Genomic DNA, 24540 nt, shown 5'->3' on the forward strand with positions numbered 1-24540 from the left:
GGCATTGTCCTTTCCTTTTATGTACAGTGCTGTTAAAGATAGAAAATGCTCCTCTTCTATCTGAAACAGGCGCTCTGTTACTTTCATTAGGGGTCTGGATCAAGTCCCACCCTGGTAGATGATGTAGGCCACTGCCACCTGATTGTCGGAGAGGATCCGTACGTGATGACCCTGCAGATATATAAGGAGTCTTTTTAACTGCCAGTTCTACCTTCAGGTTAGATTAACTCTCTATTTCTTGGTGATCCCATAGGCCCTGGATCATAATAATAATAAATTTTATTTTTATAGCGCCGACATATTCCGCAGCATTTTACATTTCAGAGGGGATTTGTACAGACAATAGACATTACAGCATAACAATACTCACATAGATTATAACAAATACCAAGAGGAAAGAGGGCCCTGCTCGCAAGCTTACAGTCTATGAGGAAAGAGGTAGACACGAAAGGTGGGTGGTAACAGTTGCCCTGATTGTATGGATCAGCCATCATGACTTCACCCATATGTGCTCTCCAAGCAGAAGGGCTTGCGTCCGTGGTGACTACTCGGGTTATACGATTCTCCCATGGAACCCCTCTGGACAGGTTACCCCGGTCTAGCCACCATCTAAGGGATTTTACAGAAGCCCCGGATAAAGTCTGCCGCCCCTGCAGGAACCCCCCAAGGGCTCTTTCATTAATTAAGATGTTTCTTTGTAGGGTCCTTGTATGAAATTGTGCCCACTGGACCGTCAGGATGCATGAAGATAGGGAACCCATCCGGGACATAGCCTGCCTGAGGGTCATGGTAGGATTGTTGGATGCCTTCAAATCCTGGTGCTGAAGGCGGACCAGCTTGTCAAGACGGTAGATGACACTCATGTTTTTCAGAGTCCAAAATGAGGCCCAAAAACTGCTGCACTCAAGGGTTGTAGCAGGGGTTTTTAATGTCCAATAACCACCCCAAACGCTCTAGAGTGGACATTGTCCTCTATACCTGTACTAGACAATTGTCTGCTGACCTGCCTACAATAAGGAAATCATCCAGGGAATTTTGAGGATGTCGGACTCACGCAGGTGGTCCATAACTTCGGCAACTACCTTAGAAAACACACGAGGGGCAACCGCAAGGCTAAAGGGGAGAACCCTAAACTGGAAGTGCAGGACTGAGCCCCCCATAAATACTGCCACCCTGAGGAACCGCTCATGATCTACCTGAATGGGCACATGGTAGTATGCATCTTTCAGATCCAACACTGCCATAAAACAGCTATGGAAAATCAGTTTTATTGCTGAGCCAATAGATTCCATCTTAAAGGGGCATATTATCAGAAACTTATTCAGGGCTCTAACATTAATACTCCTGAAAGAACCATCCGGTTTCCGAACCAAAAATAGGGAGTAGAATCCTCTACCCCTCTCCAACCCCGGAACCTCCATCAGGACCTCCTTAAGACATAGTTCACGGACCTCCGCCTCTAGGGCAACCTGCTCTGAGGGAGAAGACCAGAAAGGGGTTACCCTGAATTTATCCTGTGGAATAGAAGAGAATTCTAATCTGAGTCCTGATGATATTAGACTCTGAACCCAGTCACTATTGGTAATTCGTGACCAGGCTGGGTACAAGACAGATACTCAACCCCCCACGGGCATCGCTAGTCATTGGGACAGCTTCTTACGCTCGCGAAGTGCCTCTGAACATAAACCCCATACCTCTTTTCTTCCTCTCATCCCACTTGGCTCGGTCCCTGGAAGGCCTCCTACGACTGAACCTTCTTCTGCTTAAGGTATGCCGGTAGGAAGAGGTCGACAAGCTGGGAAATCTATTTATCGTCCCCTGCCTTCTCCAAAAGCTCGTCCAGTTTTCTCTCTCACATGGGATGGATCAAAGTCTGGACCTGGCCTGAATGTCGTCTGGCCAGCACTTTAACCATAACACCCTCCGAGCTGCATTAGAAAGCCCTGCTGCTCTAGCAGCCATCCTGACTGAATCTGCTGAAGCATCGGACAGAAATGCAGCAGCACCTTGAATCACCGGTAAAGCGTTCAGGATAGTCTCATGAGAGGCTCCCCCCTTCAACTGAGTCTGTAGTTGGTCCAGCCAGACCATCATTGACCTGGCCGTACAAGTGGACACTACTACCGGCTTCAGGGATCCAGCCGACATCTCCCATGCCCCTTTAAGGAAAGAGTCAGCCTTCCTATCTAGAGGGTCCTTCAGGGTCCCCAGGTCCTCAAAGGGCAAGGAGGAATTCTTTGAAGCCTTAGCCACCGCCGCATCAAGTTATGGGGCTTTATCCCAATTATTTACAACGGGGTCCTCGAAGGGGTACCTTCGCTTAAATGTCGGAGTCAAGGTGCCCCTTTTCTCTGGCCTCTTCCATTCTCGGTTCTGAATATTCTCATTTAAGGGAAAAGATCTGCGATTTCTCTGATCCAATCCCCTAAACATGAAGTCCTGTACAGAAGGTTCCAGCCTGGATTCTGCCACCCCCATAGTGCATCTGACTGCCTTCACTAATTTGTCCATGCGGTCTAAGGGAAAGCAGAAATGGCCAGAGTCCTCCTACGAGGAAGAAGACAAAGGAGAGGAGACGGAGGAATCCTCATTCCTCACAGTCAATAGAGGAGTCCGAATTCGAAAAGCTTGTTTTATGTTCTTTCCCCTTCCCTTTGGGACGCTCTCCCTGACATAGGGACTTTAAGGACTCCCTCATTTCCATCCTAATGATCTCCTTCAGGCTTTCGGCGAAGTTGGCGTTTCTTCTACCTGTGGTGGGATAAACATGAGGCACTGTATCCTACCCTAGTGGCTGATGCACGTCAAACCCCCCTTCCTGGTGAAGCCTCACAGTCTGCTTGAGACGGCTGACATAACCTTTTTGGACAAGAGTCCGGCAGGGGGCATCTACAGAGGGCACATTCATTGTATCTTGACTTCCCTGAACATTTCTTCCCCTTGCAGGACAGGAAAATAAGGGGAAGACTGCACCACCGAGTGAACATTCACGAAGATCCCTTACCAGTGTTGCAGTAAGTAGGTACCGGATCATGAGGGAGGCATCTCTCAGCCGACGCTGCCAATTCGTCCACTCTGGAGAGCTCCTGCGGCAGGACCGACCACTCGCCTGGCCATCACCCGTCCCATCACAGATCTTTCGCTGGGCAGTACAGGGCTTCTGAGTAGCGTGTTGCTGTGTAGGGTTCTCCTGCTGATCAATGTGATCAATGGTTCAGATGCATGTCCAGCGCTCCTTTAAATGCATCTGTCCCCCAGATATCCGGGTCACCAGGTCCTGGCCAGGGGCGCTTCTTCCTCCCCTGGACCCGACACGCCCCCAGCGTCCCCAGGCGCCTCCGCGGCGTTATTCCAAAAAGCCAGCCAGCATCCTGGATGCACCCCCAGGCCCCGCTCCCCAACGCGTCGCCATGGCGACCTCAGCCGAGGACGCCGCATCGCGTCAGAGGACCACGCAGGAGGCGTCAAAAGCTGAGCCCCCCGGCCCGCCACCGGACCCGGAAACCCAGCAGGTAGCCGGGCAGCGCACGCCAGGAGCTGCACAGGTCCAACAAGGGATATACTTACCCTCCGGTGCTGGCAATCCTCCAGACACCACTCCACCTGCCCGTTCACTGTCGTGGAATCCTCCCCGGACCCACCGTGGCGCTTCCAGGAACCCCGCACCGGCCGAGGCAGGGGACCACCCACTACCTGAACCGACCGGCCGGGCCAGGGACCAATGGCGCCTCACAGGTATCTGTAGGAACAGGGTACCCGTCAGTGACAGAAAACCAACTGATGTGTGGGAGAGGTACCGCCCTTTTGTATCTGTAGGTTTCCTGTCCCTGCAGGGCAGATCCCCTCTCTCGTGGTGCTGTCATGGGAGATCGAATAAACATGGAATCTCTGGAATATATAATTGAACTAAGGGCCGGACAAAGGTGTCCCTAAGAACCTGCATTCAGAGCTTCTTATAAATGAAAGGTGGCGTTACCAATGTGAGACATGTAATGACTTGACAATCTGCTCTCCTGACCTACATGTCTAAAAGTTGTGTGTAAGGCTATGTGCACACGCTGCGGATTCCGCTGCGGTTTTTTCCGCGCGGAAACGCAGGTAAAACCGCAGGTAAAGTGACCTGCGGTTTTGCTGCGTTTTGGCCTGCGGTTTTGCCCTGCGGTTTCACACCTCTACTATGTTAAAGGTGTGAAACCGCAGCAGAATCCGCAGAAATAATTGACATGCTGCGGCAAAAAAAACGCAGCAAAACCGCGCGGAAAAAAACGCAGCGTGAGCACTGCGGTTTTGAAAACCCATATGCTAACATGGTAAAGTACCATGTCTGCGGAACTGCTGCGGTTCCGCAGGGCCAAAACCGCAGCGGAACCGCAGCGTGTGCACATAGCCTAAGAGGCATTCAGCATCGATAGCATTCGCAAACAGCTGTCTCTGTGTATGGACAGCTTTACACCTAACGATTGGTGTATAATGCAAATGGCTTGGAGGTATCTGGAGACAATTTTATTGGCATCAAGCAAATATCGATGAAGAATAGGAAAAGTGCATGATAACTGCTGATCGCACGCAGCTCACAAAGAGTATCAGCACTCCTCACCTACTGATGTGTACCTGCATGTCGCCGGACAACCTCTTTAATAGAACGACTACGTGTCTGAACCATGCCTTTCAATGCACATTCTTCATTACAAATCTACTTAAGATGGAGTAAGCTGTTGGAGGCCCAGATGCTTTTGTGTCTGCTTTTTGCCAGAATGGTATAAGTAATGAAAATGATTAAATATTAACATCAGAGATTGATATGCAATTCATTATTGACTTTAATGCATAAAAAGAATTCGGTAATAATGACAAAAAATGTATCTAATAAATATTTGACCAGTTCTTATATTTACATCACTAAAAAATGGGTTAAAAAGATATTTACAAGACAGTATAAATAAACTAGATATCAAATTTCTCTTCACAAATTTCATGACCATTTTCTTCATATTCTTCTCTGGTCACCACCATGTCTTCAAAATCATCGTTTTCGGATATTAGCTTTCCTCCTTCCCAAGAGTATGTAATGGGACTAAAAAAAAATAAAAAAAAAAAAGGTTCATCCTATAGTCTAAAGAAATCGACAGGTACTGTATAATCTAAAACCGACTGAGTCCAAGAAAACTGATCTGATTTCCATTTTCATTGCAAAATTGGGAGGACACCTACAAAATATGTTGGATTTGTGCCATTGATTTAAGAAAAAGTGAACCTGGCATTTTTGTAATAAGCTGTAGATATTTAAAAGGGAACCGGTCACCCCCAACAATGCTATTTACCTGAAGGATGAGGATTTATGAAATCATGTTAGTTTGGTGCACTGAAATTGCAGCTACAGGAAAAAATTAAGTTTATATTTTCCCTGACCCTGCTTCTGCCAGTCACTGGGGTGGTGCAGGAACAGGTTACAGTTACCGCTCACTACACAGTGAGCGTGCTGTTTTCACTCCCTGACAAAATGACTGAAAGTCTGCTCTGTAGCATGTGTGTACAAAGCAGGCTGTCAGTCAATGTTCTGGGAAATTATCACCGTCTGCTCACTGCCTAGTGAATGATGACTATAACAGCTCCTTCACTGCCCTGATGACGGGAAGCGAGCAGCTGCAGGGAGAATATAACTTCATTTTCTCCATGTAGCCAGTGCTCCAGTAAACCAGTGAAGCATCAATTAAATGCAATTTACTTGCAGATTAGCATTATATATTCAGGTGTTTTTTGGAGTCAACAGTCTCCCTGTAAAATGTAGTTAAAATTACATTCATTTACAGTAAATTCTGTAAACCAGTGTCCAGTAGACTGGAAATCCTGGTATTTATGCATAAAAAATCCCACACTGGATTAGCAGGAAATTGTAGTTGAGCATTGACAGCAGTCAGTCCCTAAAATCAAATCCAATTTTCAACACTGTAGCAACGCTCCTGAAAGTCAAGGAATGACAATGATGATGGAATGGTCTATACATTAATACAGATGCACAGACATTTGCACTTTGAAAGCCTGTGGCAGAGTATATACATTAGTAGGTGGTGACTGTTCAAACTCCTAGTGATTTGGCTTGTTTGATAATCCAGCATATTTTTAGTCCCAGGCATTTTGTATTATGGGAGCAATTAAGAATGTTTTCTGTTTATTTACTATAGACCATATACTCTAAATTTCTAGGTAGTCCACACTTTACTATGCAAAAACATTCTAAATTGTCAATGTAGAGTAAGGGTACCGGCACATATTGCCCTTATCTTCGTATTTGTGGGTCCCATTGGCACTTGCGTCCGAATCCCTCCGCAAAACGGGATTCGGCCGTATATGCCAATGAGGCCATAGGCCATAATGCTGTTGGTAGAGGGAACGTGTGCTCATTTGCAGGCGTATATGCGTACTAGAGGTGTACACACTGCATCTGAGTGTCTGTCTCCAGTAGGTATATACGTCCGAAAATGCTTAGCTACGTACCGGTGTTTTTCAGGAGCACACGACAGCACCACGAGAGAGGGGACCCGCCCTACGGGGACAGGAAACCTATAGGCACAGAAAGGGCGACCCTCTCCCCCGCTTCAGTTGGATTACAGAGCATGAGAGGACCTCCCTGGTTAGTAGCAATATATATATATATATATATATATATATATATATATATATATATATATATATATATATATATATATATATATATATATATATATATACACACACACACACACACAAACAATTAAATACTTTTTACACCGGTGACTAAGATCTAACTTCCGAGGAAAAAAAGGTGCTGATCCATACTTGAGAAAGAAACCAGAGAAAGGGAGAGAATGGAAAGGTGCTGTGGTGTGCTCCTGAAAAACACCGCTACCGGTAGGTAGCTAAGCATTTATTCAGTCGCCACGACAGCACCACGAGAGAATTACAGAGATGTAAAGAGCCTAGGGAGGGATAGCAGCATCAAGCACCTTTCTCCCAAATGTGAGATCGGAGGAGTCGCTTAAATCCAATCTATAGTGTTTAAAGAACGTAGATGGAGAGGACCAGGTAGCTGCCTTACAAATGTCCTCAATGGATACTTCCGAGCACTCCGCCCATGATGTCGCCACGGCCCAAGTGGAGTGTGCTCTTACGCCTTCCGGAGCTTCTGCGCCACCTGCTGTATAAGCTAGAGAAATTGCCTCCCTAATCCACCTGGCTAAAGTGTTTTTGGATACCCTAAGCCCTTTCCTAACACCCTGAAAGGAAACTAATAGGGATTTGTCCTTCTTCCAGGGGTCTGTGGCCCTAATGTAAGCAAGGAGACATCTCTTTAAGTGCAGCAAGTGAAGTTTTCTCTCTGACTGGCTAGTAGGGTCTGGGCAGAAGGAGGGAAGGACTATTTCCTGCTGCCTGTGGAACTTTGAGGCAACCTTAGGCAAATACAAGGGCTCTGGCCTTAGAATGACAATCTTCCTTAAACTGGGTATACGGGGAGAGTCTAGAGAGCCTGCAAATCGCTAACTCTCCTGGCTGACCAGTAGGGCAGTTTTGAAGGATAGGACCTTAATAGGGGAAGAATCAATAGGTTCAAACGGGGCTTCTGTTAGAGCTGATAACACTAAGTTCAGATCCCATGGGACTAGTTTCCTTTTAATTATGGGCCTAGATCTAGACGCTGCCTTTATGAACCTGGATAGTCAGTAGTTCCTTGCTAGGTTGCAGTTATATAATGCCCCTAGGGCCGAGACCTGGACTCTAAGGCTATGTGCACACGCTGCTGTTTTTGCTGCGGATCCACTGCGGTTTTGGCTGCTGCGTATCTGCAGCAGTTCTGCAGACAGCGTACAGTAGCATGTAAATCTATGTGATTTACAATCTGCTGTGCACATACTGCAGATTTTTAACTGCGGAAAAGCTGCGGTTTTGAATCCGCAGAAAGAAATGACATGTCACTTCTTTTCTGCGGATTACCATCTCCATTGTAGAGGTGATAAACCGCAGGCCAATCCGCAGGTAAAACCGCAGGTCATTTTACCTGCGGTTCCGCAAATACAGATCCGCAGACCAATCCGCAGCGTGTGCACATAGCCTAAGCATGCTTGTGGCCAGACCCATCTCTAACCCCTTCTGCAGGAACTCTAAAACTTGACCAGTACGGATTCTTTGATCGATCTCCGCCCCAGAGGCTGACAAGAATCTTTTCAAAATTTTTACGTAGATATTTGTCGTGGAAGGTTTCCTACTCTATAATAGGGTGTTGACTAACCCCCCGAGAGAAGCCCTTTCTACTCTGTAGTGTCCCCTCAAATTCCACGCCGCTAAATGTAGATTGGATACGTGCGGGTGGAATACTGGACCCTGGGACAGGAGATCTGGGAGCTCCGGGAGAATCCATGGCTGGGTCACTGACATCTTCCTAAGCCAAGGAAACCATGGCCTCCTGGGCCAGAATGGGGCTATCAGGATCGTGCATGCCTTGTCTTCCCAGTTCTTCCTTAGCACTATTGGAATTAAATTCAGTGGGGGGAAGGCATAAGCCAGACCAAAATTCCACGGGATTAGGAGAGCGTCTAATGCGAGCGGGTCTTCTCTGGGGTCCAGCGAACAAAACTGATGTAATTGCCTGTTTTTCCTGTTGGCGAACAGGTCTATTTCTGGAGACCCCCACATGTGCACGATCTGTTCGAAGACGGCCCTGTTTAGAACCCACTCTCCTTGCCGGAGTCTGTTGTGGCTTAAGAAGTCGGCTGTAATATTGTTTTTCCCTTTTATATGGAGGGCTGTAAGGGATAGCAGATGAACTTCGGCTATCTGAAAGATATGATTTGCCACCTCCATTAAAGCCCTGGAGCGCATTCCCCCTTGATGGTTAACGTAAGCCACAGTTACCTGATTGTCTGAGAAAACCATGACGTGCCGGCCCTGTAGGGACATAAGGAAACCACTTAAGGCCCGTTCTACTGCTAACAACTCCTTTATATTAGATGTTTAGTCCTGCTCCCGTGGTGACCAAACCCCCTTAGATCCACATCTCCCCCATATTTGCCCCCCAACCCCTGGGGCTAGCATCTGTGGTTATGATTCGGGAGATCTGATTTATCCAAGGGACCCTTCTACACAGGTTTGGTCTGTGAGTCCACCACCTTAGGGAATGAATCGCCTCTTGGGACAGAGTAAATTTCCTCTCTAAGTGACCTTCTAACTGGCAAGTATTGTGTAATACATCCCAATGCAGGGACCTGGTGTGTTATTGGGCCCAAAGAACCGCTAGTATACATGAAGTGAGTGAGCCCAATAATGACATTGCACCCCTTAGAGTGACCGAAGGGTTTTGTATTGCCCTGAGTGTTTGCCGCTGAATACTGTCCACCTTTGTTTCCAGTAAGCGACACTCTTGCAACCTGGAATCTATTAGAAGACCAAGGAACGGCTGCGTCTCCATGGGTTGCAATCGTGATTTTTTTGAAATTAATGATCCATCCCAGATGTTGGAGGCTGGCTACTACGTTCTGTAATTGTGCAGTGCAATGTAACTCTGAGTGTCCCACAATCAACAGGTCATCTAAATAGGGGATCACGAGAATATCCTGTTCGTGTAAATGGGCCATAACCTCCGCCATTATCTTAGTGAAAACTCGTGGTGCGACCGCCACCCCAAAGGGGAGTGCTCTGAATTGGAAGTGGTTTAAAGTTCCCCCCAACGAAACTGCTACTCTTAAGGTACTGTCACACTTAGCGATGTACCAGCGATCCCGACCAGCGATATGACGCGGTCAGGATCACTGGTACATCGCTAAGTGGTCGCTAGTGAGCTGCCACACAGGCAGATCTCACCAGCGACATCGCTGGGGACGGGGGTCGCTACTTACCTGTCACACTAGGCGATCCTGCGTCCTCCTGCCCGGCTCCACACTCGTCGCTCGTCTCTCCACAGGAAGCGCCGCAGGAAGCTGACGACGAGAAACAGTCCTGGACGTTCTCGCACGATCAGCGATAACCAGCGGGGGAGTGGGTCGTAGGTAAGTATCAGACACAGCGATGTCGCTAGCAATATCGCTATAACGTCACAAGTTATAGCGATATTGCTAGCGATATCGCTTAGTGTGACAGTACCCTTAGGAATCGCTGATGATCTGTATGTATCGGAACATGACAATAGGCGTCTTTAAGGTCTAACACCACCATAAAGCATCTGTTAAATAGTAACTTTATGGCAGATTTAACCGATTCCATTTTGAAGGTGCGTATGAAAATAAATTTATTGAGGCCTTTAAGGTTTATGATGGTACGGAAGGAACCATCAGGCTTCCTGACCAAGAAGAGGGGGGGGTAAAAAGCTTTACCTCTCTGAACCTCTGGAACTTTCACCAGGACACCCTTCTGCTGAAGTTCCCGGACCTCAGACTCTAACGCCCGTTGCTCTACAGGGGAAGAACGAACAGGAGTCAGAACAAATCGATCGAAAGGCGTTTCTCGGAACTCAAATTTAAGCCCTGTTTTAATGACGCTAAGGATCCAGTGGCTATTTGAAATGTCCTTCCAGGCCGGATAGAATTGCAGCAGTCTGCCTCCGACCTGGTCTGTCAGTCATTGCGGCTTTCTGCAGTCACGAGAGGAAAACATATATCCTCTACCTTTCCTCCTGCCGGTATCGTCCCTCGATATCTCTCTGTTTGACCTTCTTCGGTCAAACCACCTTCTTCTATAATCTCTCCTGTAAAAGGGTCTTCATAAGTTGGGGAACCGTTTTTTACTGTCGCCCGCCTTCTCCAAGAGCTCGTCTAGTACCGAGCCAAACAGGTGTCCTCCTTCACAAGGGATGTTGCACAATTTCGACCTGGCCTGCATATCTCTTGGCCAACACTTCAGCCATAAGGCCCAGCGGGCGGCATTAGACAAAGCTGCTGATCTAGCAGCAAGCCTTACAAAGTCTGCTGAAGCGTCCGAAAGGAATGCTGCCGCCCCTTGAATCATAGGGAGAGAGGATAGAATTTCTTGTCCCTGAGCTGTTCCTCTAGGCAGTCTAGCCACGCCATCAAAGACCAGGCTGTACATGTGGCTGCAATAGCTGGCCTAAGAGATCCTGCTGAAGTTTCCCACGACCGTTTTAGGAACACGTCAGCCCTTCTGTCTAGTGGATCTTTCAGACTCCCCAAATCCTCGAATGGCAGAGAGGTTCTTTTGCAGGCCTTGGCATCCAGCTTTGGAGCTTTATCCCATGCGGCTGATGCTGACTCCTCAAATGAGTATTTCCTCTTAAATGCTGGCGGCAAGGAACCCTTCCTTTCTGGTTTCTTCCACTCCCGAGAAATCAGGGAATTTATTTTGTCAATAGCTGGGAAGGAGCTACGCGATTTCCTATCCAGTCCTTTAAACATAAGAACCTGAATGGAACTTTCTGCCTGGGGCTCCTCGATCCCCATAGTGGTGTTCACTGCTTTAACTAGCCGGTTAATCTGGTCCGGCGGAAAACAAGGGCGACCAGCTCTGGTCTCTGAGGATGACGAGGATGAAGGGCATGAATCCGATAACAGCTCTCCTGAATCGCTCCCTGAGTCTGAACACTGGAGCCCGGGTCCCACTTCTCTAACCCGTCTTTCCCGCGATCGGGCTCTGACTGAACCCTTAATCTCCTGTCTAACCAACTCCCTCAGGGTGGTGGACAGGTCTGGGGTTTCTTCCGCTATTAGGTTCTCGATGCAGGGTCTGCAAAGTTTCTTCCCATGGCCATCAGGGAGGGGAACGCCACATTCGGCACACTCCGTGTTTGGTTTTAGCGGAACTTTTTTGTCCCTGCTTAATTTGGAGAGAGGGAACATAAGGGGAAACAATACATCACTAAGTGAAGTTTCACGCAGATCACTTACCCCCTGTCTGTAGTAAGAGGTACCGTAGTCTGTGGGGGGTCCTTCATAGCCGATGATGTGTCTCTGCGGCCTGAGGACCTGCCGGACTTATCCTTCTCCTTTTGGGCACTTTTAGCTTCTGCAGGGCTGCTACTGCCAATAGACCGTTGCTGAGAAGCTGAGGTGCGAGGCTTTTCCTGCTGCGGTCGATCCGATGATGCTGCATGCTCTGAGGAATACATTTTGCGTAATGGCCTAGAAGCCTCTAGGCACCTACGCAGCCTCCTTATATAGGCTGGTCTCCCCCAATGGTACCTGCCCCCAGTGGGGCCAGCAGGCGGATCCGGGTGGCCTGCCCGGTACTATGCGCATAGGGGATTTAACCATATCCCCCTCCCCTGGATCGTGTGCCCCCCGCGGCGCCCATCCGTGGGTTTCAGTGCCTCCCCCCGTCGCCGACGCTATCCAGCGTATCCATGCCCGGCCACCTCATCAGGGACCGCCCCTTCCGCCGCCTCGCCCCAACGGCGACAGGCACCCGCCGAGGCCGCGCGCCACTGGCCCCCAGACGGAGAAGCATCGCCCCGGACGCCGCCGGGAGAAGGGAGGCCCCCGCGCGTGTACTTACCAGTACACGTGGCGATGGGCCCCCTAAAGACGACCGTCCCCAGGAGGGCGCTTTCGCGCTGCTGCTGCCTCACGGACAGTCCCCCTGCCGTGGGCACTTCCAGAAGACCGGGGAGCCGTCGCAGGGGCCCTCCCGCTGCTAGACCCGACCCCAACGGCCCTGGGATCCTTCCATAAAGCGACGAGGTATGTGCCGAGGTCCACCTGTCAGGGACAGGAAACCAACTGAAGCGGGGGGAGAGGGCCACCCTTTTTGTGCCTATAGGTTTCCTGTCCCCGAAGGGCGGATCCCCTGTCTCGTGGTGCTGTCGTGGCGACAGAATAAATGATGCATGACAGAGCGTACGTTCAGTCTGCTGGCACTATTGTAGTCTAGGCCCCGTCGGTGCATACATCCAAATCCTGTTTTAAAGGGGAGGTTGGGATGCCCAGATAGGACCCATGCCCATGAAGATAAGGGCAATATGAAAGCACCCCAAGAACTTTTCAGGAGATTAAAAGGGCTAACGACTAAGTAGTAGTGGGAATGGGGAGTCGGCTGTCAGACATCAAAGCCAGACTCTCCACAAAAAAGTAAACAAGGTTTATTACCCTATTTGCCTTTTCAATAATTGTATATACAATGCTGAGTAAATATTGTGTACACAGATTAGGAAACACTGACAACACTTCCTACTATGGAACCAGTGATCATGTGATTTCTGAGTGTAGGGAGAAAGCAACAGCTGATGGCCCTAGAAAAAAACAATCAGCCTTGCTATGCAGGCAGGTGACTGAATTTCCTGTTACCGGAGTACATATATTAGCCAAAATTACAGGGGAAATCAGAACTAAAAAATAATGTATTAATATGGTAAAATGCAACACAAAGGTCAGCAAATACAAAAATTTTAGTGTGTAAAAATAAATAAATAAAAAAGAAAATGACAATCTAAATCGCTATTTCTAGCCCTGGTCCTGTAGAAAAAAATAATATGTCCAATATCTAAAATTATCATCTACAGAAATGGGGGGACGCAATTTAGAATGTTTTTAGTGGTGCTTTGATATTGTAAAAAAAAAAAAGTAAAAAATACACATATAAAAATTTAGCCACATGACAAAAAAGAGGCCAAAATACTTGATATCGGAGTAAAAAAAATATATGTAAGGGGCATTTTTAAAAGCGCACTTGCAATAAATGCAGAAAAATGTGTCTTTTTAGGAATGGGGTAACATAGTCTGGTCCCAAACTAGTTAAAATAACAGTCATTAAAATAAGTTTTCTGTTATTAGACAAATGGGATGTGGGAAAAAAACTGATACTCATTTTAAGTGACATGGAGTATCAAGGTGGGCCAATCCAGAAGACATTTTTTCCCATCCCTCAGCCAGTTATTGAAGGGGTTTTCACGTACTGGCCAACAGCTTTAAATTTAGCACAGCATTGGAGGCCTCATATGCTGGATCATTATTCTATGAGTTCACAAAACTTACTTTTGAGGCAAAATGACAGACACATCGTAGTCTGTTGGTGTAAGTTTCCGCACTTCAGAGTACACGCGCTCTTTGAATCCCGGAAATAATGCGTTTCCTCCAGTAAGAACTATGTTCTTGAAGAAATGAGGTTGCATTTCTAAAAGAAAGAATTTAATAGTAATTTTTATTTTAATTAAAGAATGAGTTAAAGGAGGAAAGTCTATTAAAGTAATACACATTTTAAAGAAGTGGAGCAGCTAAAAGACTAACCAGGCCACAACCTGATGTACATAGTGGACACAACTGATCGAGCACTCCAACAGCTGTATATCAGATATATTATATACACACACAAATAATCTATAGACAAAGTAACCAATTGCCAAAAGGACCGTTTGGGAAGGTTTTCATTTCTAGCTACAATCAAGGGCAGACATTCTTTGCTGGCTTACCTTCAGGGAGATTGTGGATGGAATGTACTATGGCTTCTGGAATACCCATTTCTTGAATTCCTATGTCTGTAGGATGTAGAAGGATTTCTGGGACTGCAAACCGTTCATTAGTTAAACGAAGGATCTGCTCTCCAGCAGTGGTCTTTCCACTAAACACCATCTCTTCCCTTGGCTGTTGTAAATTGCAAGTACAATAGACATATTAAGATACTCCCAAATCTTCCCTGACATCTATAATTTCACTCATATATCCAGGGAGTTATACACCGAAAACATCACAAAATCCAAGACATTTGTATCAGCGTATTGTATTCACTCTAAAGGCACAAATACAAAGTAGACGAAAGACCGCCAATTTTGGCCACCCACCTGATGTGTTTAACGGCCTCCAAACTATCCCTCCAACGGATGATCTTGAAGATGAGATGCATTAGGCACTCTATCCTTAAAGGGGTTGTCAACTACTAGGACAACCCCTTTTTAATCTGAATTTTTGCCCCCATTAAACTAAGAACACCTATATTTACCTTCCGTGTCGGTGCAGTAACAGCTGTGTCAGCACTCGCGTTCCTGGGGCTCACGTGACATTTTTTAAGTCACACAAGCCCTGCGTTCACTCAGTGCTGGCGTCACTGTCCACACCTTCGAACATATAAGTAATCAAAAGGAAGCAAGAGGCCAGCCGCAGCTCTCACTTCCTGTTGATTACTTATACGTCTGAATGCAGGGACAGTGACGCCAGGGGTGATTGAGTGCAGGGTCTAAATGACGCCACAACCACGAGTGAGCCTCGGCAACTCGAGTGCCAACACCGCTGGAAAGGCGCTGGCACAGTAGATGAGTATGTTTCCTTATTTTAACAGGGCATACATTCAAACTGATGAGTTGTCCTAGTAGTGGACATCCATTTTAAAGCTGCTGTCCGATTAATGCAGCGCTCTCCTTGCTACTTATATGCCAAGCCCTTCACTGGCTTCCAATATTCTAGCAAATCCAGTTTCAATTAACAATGACTTACAAAGCTGTCCATAATCTGTCTCCCCTCTCCGTTTTCAAACTAATCCCTCAATACTTCCCCACACGTAATCTCCGGTAGTCACAAGACCTCCTATGTTCCTCACTCAACCACTTTCAAGATTTTTCCCAAGCATCCCTAATCCTCTGGAATTCAGTGCCTCAACAACTCCGATAGTCTCCCACATTTGGAACCTTCAAGCGCAACTGAAAACTAATTTTTTCAGGAAAGATTACAGCCTGCAATAACCTCACTACCATCTCCCTACCACCAGCGCAGCTGCAGCCACCCGACCTACTTCTCCTTTACCCTGTAGATTGTAAGCCCTTGAAGGCTGGGTCTTCACCCCCTCTGTATAGGTCTGTCAGTATGTTTAATGTTATGTATAAGTATGTAACCCTATTCACATATACAGCACCATGGAATTAATAGCACTTCATAAATCAATAATTTAACACTCGATCCTTTTGTTTTCATGTGTCTGTTTTCTTCTACTCTTGTTGAAAACCCGAGTGCTTGTCAGAGTTCTCGTCAGAGTTCTCATGTGTAAGGAGGAGTTAGCCGTCTGCTAAACGAACTTTTGGCCGACAGCCATCTAATGTATTTAGTAACTTATAAAGTTCAACATATAAATGATCCATTTCCACACATTGTACGCAATTTTAAAGCAACGTCTTTTTTATAAAGGAACCCATAAACTAATAAGTACTCCGAGTGAGTGGGAGCTAGGGTCTAGAGATTTGATACGCTGCGCTTTATCGACCTCTTTTAAAGAGCTGATAGATAACTGTAAGCAAGCAAAGGTTCCCATATACATTAGACTACTGTCGGCTGAGGCAGCCAACATCAATTGGTTCATCTAATGTGTATGGGGACCCCATGCAGCTGATCATTGTGGAAAATAGATCAAATCGGGAATGTGTGATTTCAAACTGCTGATCGCTTGGTTCTTCTGGAGGTGAGCTGTAGTCAGACATATTCCCATTGAGAAAAGAGGAGCGCTCTGTCGAACTAATACTTGCATGTGTGAGAGTTGGCCGAAATGGCTGTCTGCTAAATGACCAGCATTGTTCTGCAGACAACAATCTAAAAGATGAACAATGTCTTTCAAGAGGTTGGTCATTAGCATATAATCATGGTTAATTCTTGAGATTCAGATCTGGTTCACAATATTTTACCACAGCTGGATCAAAAGCGTGCCAAAATGAGAAAATACATTTTTTAAATTTTGTTCCTCCATGATAGTTTCTCATTGTAAACCATAGAAGAAGCAGCCGACAGCACGTCCAGGATCAAGGAGATGCAAGCTCCAAGTCCAAAGACCCAATTGGCATAAAACTCCAGAAAAAATGGTGAATTTTCCCCATAGACTTGCATTAAATGCGAAAAATGTGCAGGTAAAAAAATGCACACAAATTTTTAGTGCATTCGAGGAAGAAACGTATCAAAAATGCATGTAATCCGCACCTGAGTATATCAACTAAGTTTTGTCAAAGCCAAGTACCAGAAGTATCAAAAAAACAAAACAGTGTTACTTAAAGCATGACATACCAAAAAGCACAGCATCAAAAAAGCATGATAAAGAAGGATTCTTGGTACTCACCGCAAAATCTCTTTCTTGGAGCCTTCATTGGGGGACATAGGTAACCATAGATGTATGCTACTGTCGCTAGGAGGATGACACTAGGCAAAAAAGAATTTGCTCCTCCCTCAGCGGTATACACCCACCAACTGGCACAAAGTTAATCAGTTAGTGAGAAAGCAGTAGGAGAAGCAACAACAAAGAACAATACACAGGTCCAACAAAGCCACTCAGGCCCAAGATAAACCAGGGAAGGTACTGTGTCCTGTTCTGAATTCGCTTTCTGGCCTACCTCTGCTTACTAGTGAAGGTAGTGGAGCTGGTTACATTAACAGAGGGGTCGCGAGTTCTCTTTCTGGGCTCCCTCTGGTGGTCACTGGAGGTAATGGAGCTGATCTGATTAACAGAGGCTTGCCACCTGATAATGAGGACGATTGGGAGATCTGGAGTTTCCGACTGGATTTAAGACAGCCGACTCCCTCTATCCCTGCTGGTGATTTTTTCCTGCCTCCTGAGGTCTTAGCTGAGCATGCAGGGACTGAGCTGGAAACTAAGTGTTCTTTTGCTATTGTTCACATTTGATCTGGTGTTGTCTATTTCTGTTTTGTGTGGTCAGCCAGCTCCGGCTGGGGCTGTGCTGAATCTCCATCCATATGTTACTGCTTGTGCCAGTTTGTTTTTGTCCCTTATTAGATTGGCCTCTTTTTGCTCTGCTTTCAGAATATACCAGAGTGCTGATATAGTGGGCGAAGTAGTGCGACTTCAGTATTTTTCTATCAGACGTGTTGGACATTTTTGCAGGGTTTTTTGCGTGATTGCAGACAGTGTCTTTCCTTTCCTGTCCTGTCTAGATAGTGTGGGCCCCATAGTTTGCTCAGTCTGTTTTCCTACCTGCGTTTGTGTTTTCATCTTGTCTCACCGATAATATATGTTTGGGGGCTATTCATTTGGGGTCTGCTCTGGGACAGTTTAGATTTCCCCTTTCTTGCTTTAGGCTTATTTAGCTCTCCAGCTGTGTCGAGGCGTCTAGGATCATCGTAGGTACACTCCACGGCTACTGCTAGTTGTGTGGATAGGATCAGGGGTCTGCAATCTGCTTAGTTACCAACCTCTCTGGTTTTCTGTGGCTTAGCTTGGTCTTGCTCTCCTCATCGGTGACCCAATCATAAGTGTCTCCAATGAAGGCTCCCAGAAAAAGATTTTAGAGTGAGTACCAAAAATCCTTTTATCACGTCATTGGGGACACAAATAACCATGGGACATCCTAAAGCAGTCCCAAGGGAGGGAACAGACTATTATGCTCAAATCAGGAGGGGCAACGGACTACCGCCGCTTGTAGCACCTAGGTCAGCATCTGCTGAAGCATAGGTCTGTACCCTGTAAAATCTTGCGAATGTATTAAGGGATGACCAGATAGTGGCCTTGCAAATGGGTTGCAGAGACCTGGTGGCAAACGGCCCAGGACGTCACAACCACATGGGTGGAGTGGCTCTTCTGGGCCAATCAATAGCTACCAAGATGACTGGAACTCCTTCCGACTTCCTGAGTCTGGGGATCAGGGGGAAGAGGTGTAAAAAGGTACGGAAGTTGAAACGGAGACCATGGAGTGACAAGAGGGGAGTGGCAACACCTGGCTACGAAACAAGGGACTTTATGATTCATCCAAGACGCCATCAGATAGACGTCGGGAGTGCCCAACCTGAAAGATCTGTTCGAATACAGATGGGTTGAGGGACCACTTGCCCAAGGAGAAGCCATGATGACTTAGGTAGGCTCAGTTGTTGACGCCTGGAATGTGAATCACTGACATGCCGCTCTGCCAAGCCAGAATCTGTGAGATCTCTAACAGGATGGACTCGCTGTGTGTCCTGCTCTGGCAGTTTATGTATGCCACAGCAGTGGCATTGTCGGATTGAATGTGGACTGGTCGGCCAGCTAGAAGGTCCTCCCAGTGGAGGAGACATATTTGATGCAGATTTCCAGACGGTTGATGGGAAGAGGGATTTCCCAAAAGTTCCAGCAACACTGGATTGTATGTCGAACGAAAACCGCCCCCCATCAGAGGAGACTGGCGTCCGTCTTGACAACTTGCCAGTGGAAAGAAAGGAATGATCTCCTGTGCAGAATGGAGGGGGAGAGACTCCACCAATGCAATGACTGACTGATTCGGAGAAGCAGAACTTTGAGGTGATCCAGGGAAGAGATCCTTTTGTTCCAAGCTGACCGTTGGAAGGGACAGTTTCCTAATCAATTCTGGTGCAAGAAATTTCCTTCATAAGTCATATGGTTAGTGAAAGTAAGGTCCATCTGTGTGCAATCTAAGTGTCACGTGGTCAGTTTGTATATACACAGACACACCTTTTCTAAAAGTCACCACTAACTAAGGGTCCCGCTACACTAAGCGACGCCGACAATGATACGACCTGGTAAGGATCGCTGGTACGTTGCTAAATGGTCGCTAATAAGTTGTCAAACAGTCAAATTTACCCAACGACGCAGAAACAATCTCGGCGGGATTGCTGGTGCGTCGCTTAGTATCACACAGCAGCGATTCTGACGACTCCCGCCTGCGTCCATGATTTCTGAGTTGCTAACGAGGTCACTCGTCAGTTTCAAACTGTTAGGAGTGGCGGAAGGCACTAAATAAAAAATATAAATAAAGTGCCTTCGCCACTCGGGGTCCACCGTGCGGTAGATGGAGAAACCGCAGCTAGAGGAGGACAGAGCACAATGGCGGAAGTGTGTACGGGGTTTAACGTCATCCAGGTGCACAGGGAAAGCTCTGTTAAATCACAGAGCTATGAAACCAAACATAAACACAATAACTCTGAGCCTGTTAGTGTCACAGGTGCACAGAGTAACTAACACGGTATTGCAGTCACAGGAGTAGCCCCCGAATGGCGGGACTACGTCCGACTAGACTTACCAAAGTTAGTAGTGTATAAAGCGTTGCAAACACAAACGCAACAAGGAAGCTGCTACTGCAGCGCGACGTGGCTAGTGCTGCAAGGTGACACCGCTGGAAAACGCAGGCGCGATGTCAGACTCTAGCAAGTGTGCCTGGAGCAATGGCGCGCTGGCACTGGCTCTAACTCAATCCCTCACACATTCGTAGTATCAAAGGAATGGGGTTTCAAATGAGTCATTCACCAGATCATGCATCCATCAACATACACACTGCAGCAAGTATGACTATACTAGCGCATGACGGAACAGCCATGTGCCCTTTTTATAGCAAACGGGACCTTCCAAAGACTTCCAGATCTCTGAGCTGAGCACTGGAATCTGGAGCAGGACCTGAGCACCTGACTCCTGAGCTCCAATTGGCGATTGTCCCATGAGCATGCTCAGAAGAAGGGATGAAGGACTTAGCCTCCGGAGAGAGTTGCTGTAAAGCAATCTCCTCTGCAATCTCCTATGCATTAGACAAAGAGCAGGAGAGTGCAGCATGTGAGGGTCTAGATTCCTGCCTAGTAATGGCCGAAATCTGACTCCAAACACAAACACAGTGATGCATGCTGGCCAGCGGGACACCAGCGATCAAAAAATGGCCCAGGACATTCGAGCATGATCAGCGACATCGCAGCGGGGGCCTGGTCGCTGCTAAGTGTCACACGGAAGGAGATCGCCGGCAAGGTCGCTGTTGCGTCACAAAAAAAAAAAAAAAAACGGCGACACATCAGCGATCTCGCTTAGTGTGAATTAACCCTAAACAACACCATGCTGACCAAAGAGATCTCCAAACAAGTCGGAGACAAATTTGTTGAGAAGTACAAGTTAGAGTTGGATTATAAAAAGAATCTTAATCTCTGATGATCTCCTGGAGCCCCATCAAATCTATCATCAAATGGAAAGAACATGGTACCGCAAAAAACCAGCGAAGAGGGCTGCCCATCTAAACTCTCAGCCCTGGCAAGGAGGGAATTAATCAGAGAGGCAGCACAGAGAGCAAAGGTAACCCTGAAGGAGCTGCAGAGTTCCCAAACAAAGACTGGAGTATCTGTCAATTCAACAACAGTAAGCCGTACACTAACTTGAAGGAGCGGGAGCAGTGGTAATATGTGGAAAGCTCATAGAGACTTATCCAAAGCGACTTGCAGCTGTAATTGAAGCAAAAGGAGTCTCTACAAAAGTACTGACTTTAGGGGGTGAAAAGTTATGTATAATGAAGCTTTCAGCTATTTTATCCTAATTGTTGTTTGCTTCACAAGAAAAAGAAAACCAAATGTTCACAGTTTTATGCATGTTCTTTACATGAACTGATGCAAACCTTGCAAAAAAAAATTAAAGAAAAAAAAAAAAGGAAATTCCAAGCTGTGAGGTACCAAAACAAGAAAAAGCTAAGGGGCTGAATACTTTTGCAAGCCACTGTAGACAGGTAAGAGTGTCTAGTGTGATCTGAAGACTTTTGCAACAGCCTCGGAAGGACGGGCTCTTGGTCAGGAGGTTATCCATGTAGGGGATGATTAATGGCCATGACGGCCACCCTAACCGTCGTAAACATTCTGGGGGCAAAGGCCAGTCCGAAGATGAGAGCTGTGAACTGGTAGTGTTCCCCATGGACCGCGAAGTGGTGAAACCTTTGATGCGCCAGGCAAATCGGAATATGGAGATCGGCATCCTGGATGTCCACTGAGCAGAGCAACTCCTCTGGTTCCATAGAGGCAATCACCGAGCGGAGGGATTCCATTCTGAAATGATGGAGGCGCACAGGCCGGTTTAGTAGCTTAAGATCCAAGATTGGACAGTGAGAGTCATCCTTCTTTGTAAACACAAAGAGGTTGGAATAGAAACCGGAGAAGCATTCTTGGGAGGGAATGGGTAAGATGACCCCAGCCCGGAGGAGAGAGGTGAAGAATGAAATCGGGGACTGTGCTGGGACCCTTGGAGGGCGGGACATGAACAAAAGTCTGCATGGGAGAAAAGGTAATTCTACCTTGTAGCCTGTGGTAACAATCTCCCTAGCCAACACCTCCGTGATCAACAATCCAGGTGTTGTTGACTACGGAGAACCATGTGTTCCAGTAAAGAAGAAGACGGCCACCCAGAGAGGATTCCCACGTGGGGGTGACCCATCACGCAGAAGAGAATCTATTGGATCGTGACCCCGAGGGCTTGGTAGAGCGACTCTTTGGGTGCCATGCCGGAGCGAGTTTGAAAGACAGCTTCCTTCTCTCTTGTAGGGTAGGAAACTGGTCTCGCTGAGAGGAGGGTCTAAGAGGAGAAGAAATGAATAAAGGGGTGAAACTGAAGACAAGGTCTCCTGGTGAATGGACATTTAGGGTTAGGCTGGGGAAGAGAGGTACCCTTACCGACAGTGGTGTCTGAGATGAGTTGATCCAGCTTAGACCCAAAGAGTCATGATCCATGGAAGGGGAGATTGTTAAAAGATTTTTTGGATGCCGAAGTCACATTCCAAGCCTTGAGCCAGAGAATTCAGCATATAGGTACAATATTGCTAGTAACATGGGCGGAACAGCTGGCGGCCTTAGACGTGGTGAGCAAATATTTACCTGTGTGGGCAAGATCAGCCAGTTTGTCCGGCGAGACTGCTGATTAGATGCCCTGCCGAAGAAGTCTTGCCAAAAAGCAGAAACCGACTTGGCTACCCATGTGGAAGCTAAGGCGGGATAGAGAGAGGCACCAGCAGCCTCAAAGGTGGACTTGACTAGGGCCTTGATCGGTCTCTCAGGGGAGTCAGAGAGGAACCATCAGGGAGTGAAAGCACAGTTTTAGCGCACAGGCGTGAGACTGGCCAGCCCACGTCCTGGAAGTCTGCCCACTTGCTGAGGAGATCAGGACCAAAAGGATATAAGGTATCGATTTTTTTTTTTTTTTTTTTTTTTTAACCTGGAAGCGCTTTTCTGGGTGCTCCCACAATTTAGTTAAGATTTCTTGAAATTCCTTGTGGTTGGAGAACTCCTTAATATTGAGGGTCTGATTGACGTCAGATTGAGGCTGTTGACTATATCCTGAGGATCGGAAGTTTGGTCCTTGTCAAGTTCAGATTCTAACTCGGAATCAAGGTCGGACACCGGGGCCACATCAGGGGAAGAGGAGAGAGCATCCTGAAGGATGTGGAAGGAGAAAGGAAACCAGATGAGGAACTGAAGTGTGCCTGCTTCTTGGGCATTCTTCCTTGATCTGCCATGCTGAAGGTGACGGGTGGCAACTAAAAGGTTAAGTAAATGTTCAAGTGCCTGTACTAAGGTCTGGGACACCTTGGTGACATCAGTTACTGATTGAGAATTAGCAACAACCCACTCCGGGGAAGAAAGTGTGCTAGTGTATGGAGGTGGCGGGGGACACTCACTTGCCTCCTCTCCCCTGGACACTGTTCATATATCACGTGCGGCAAATTGTCGTTTATGCATGTTCACTGATGTTTGTGTACTGTAATGTAAATGTATTTGTCATATACTGTGCATAGACTTAGGGATAGATTAGGAAATAGTATAGGACCATAGGGGATTAGAGTAGAGGGGAGCGTTAGTTAGGTATAGGCAGCAAGGGGTTGTTCAGTGGGAAGGAGTTAGAGCAGGGCAGGGCAGGGTCATAGGGATATAGGAGAGGAACTTCCTGTATAGGCAGCAGAGCCCGGGCAGGCTTGTCAAGGGCAAGGTGTGAGCAGTAGAAGAAACAGACGGCCGGTCTTGAGGATAAAGTTGCTACGGCAATAAGCTGCCCCAGGCAGAGAATAGTGCAGTTGGGCACCAGCTCAGAAGGACCATCCCCAAGAAGGATCTGGGGTCTACGACCAAGGCGGGAGCAGCTGAGATGGCATTCTCGGAACTTTTCTCTATTGGAACCGGACGAGGAACTGACATGGAGCTGGTGACAGTGGAGGCACGGATTGTCCAAAGATACAGCAGGAATTGCCGGGAGAAGAGAGACGGAGCTGCTAGAGAGGATAGAGGCTGCCCGGACAGCAGGGAAAAATAAGATGTCTCTGTGTTTAACCTGTGCTGCCAGTGTGATGAATGCCTTGCTGAATAGTAAAGTTAATCTGTTGGAAAAGAGCCGTGACTCAGATGTTTTGGGGCGCTCAGAAAAGGGGAGACAGAGTGACAGAACCTGAGTGGATCATGACAGTAACCGTGAGTGCACTGCTGCGCACGCTGCACATGTGGCAGAAGGGACATTGTATTTTATCTGTGGGGCGCTAGGGTGTGGGAACAGTACAACCCGTTGCCACGACTACCACCTTGGCCATGTTACACTTCTGTCCTGGGCGGTGGAGAGCTCCTATGCGGCTTGCATGATGGAAGGGCTGCAATTTGGGCAGAAAGCAGAGGTCTGACCTGTGGGCCACTTGTTTTTGCAGACAGCACAAGCATAGTGAATGATAGTGGGGGAGGGATGGAAGCAAGACTCCCTAGGCCTGTACATACAGTATGTATAGGCCTGGGGCTGAGAGGGGGCTTGCTGAGGAGGGCTAAGCCTAGGAGGGAAGAAAAACACAGCCTGGACAGAACGTACCTGGTCCTGGATACAGAGAAACTCATCTGAACGGGTCTGTTTGCCTATTTTGAAGAGCCAGGTCCTGCAGAAACCAACACCGTA

General features: G+C 47.2%; 1 protein-coding gene across 1 annotated transcript in view; it reads right to left on the bottom strand.

Annotated features, from left to right (window-relative positions):
* Positions 1-4802: 4802 nt before the first annotated feature.
* Positions 4803-24540, bottom strand: part of ACTR6 (actin related protein 6) — a 52587-nt gene continuing 32849 nt past the window's right edge. Inside the window, exons 9-11 of the mRNA XM_073556878.1 lie at positions 14381-14552; positions 13947-14085; positions 4803-5074 (exon numbers count right to left, since the gene is read on the bottom strand). Of these exons, the coding sequence (XP_073412979.1) occupies positions 4945-5074; positions 13947-14085; positions 14381-14552 (441 nt within the window). The 3' untranslated portion in view covers positions 4803-4944. The remainder of the gene's footprint in view (positions 5075-13946; positions 14086-14380; positions 14553-24540) is intronic.

The sequence above is a fragment of the Dendrobates tinctorius genome, unplaced genomic scaffold, assembly GCF_039654945.1.
Source record: "Dendrobates tinctorius isolate UK_male_01 unplaced genomic scaffold, ASM3965494v1 ptg000241l, whole genome shotgun sequence".
NCBI classification, from domain to species: Eukaryota; Metazoa; Chordata; class Amphibia; order Anura; family Dendrobatidae; genus Dendrobates; species Dendrobates tinctorius.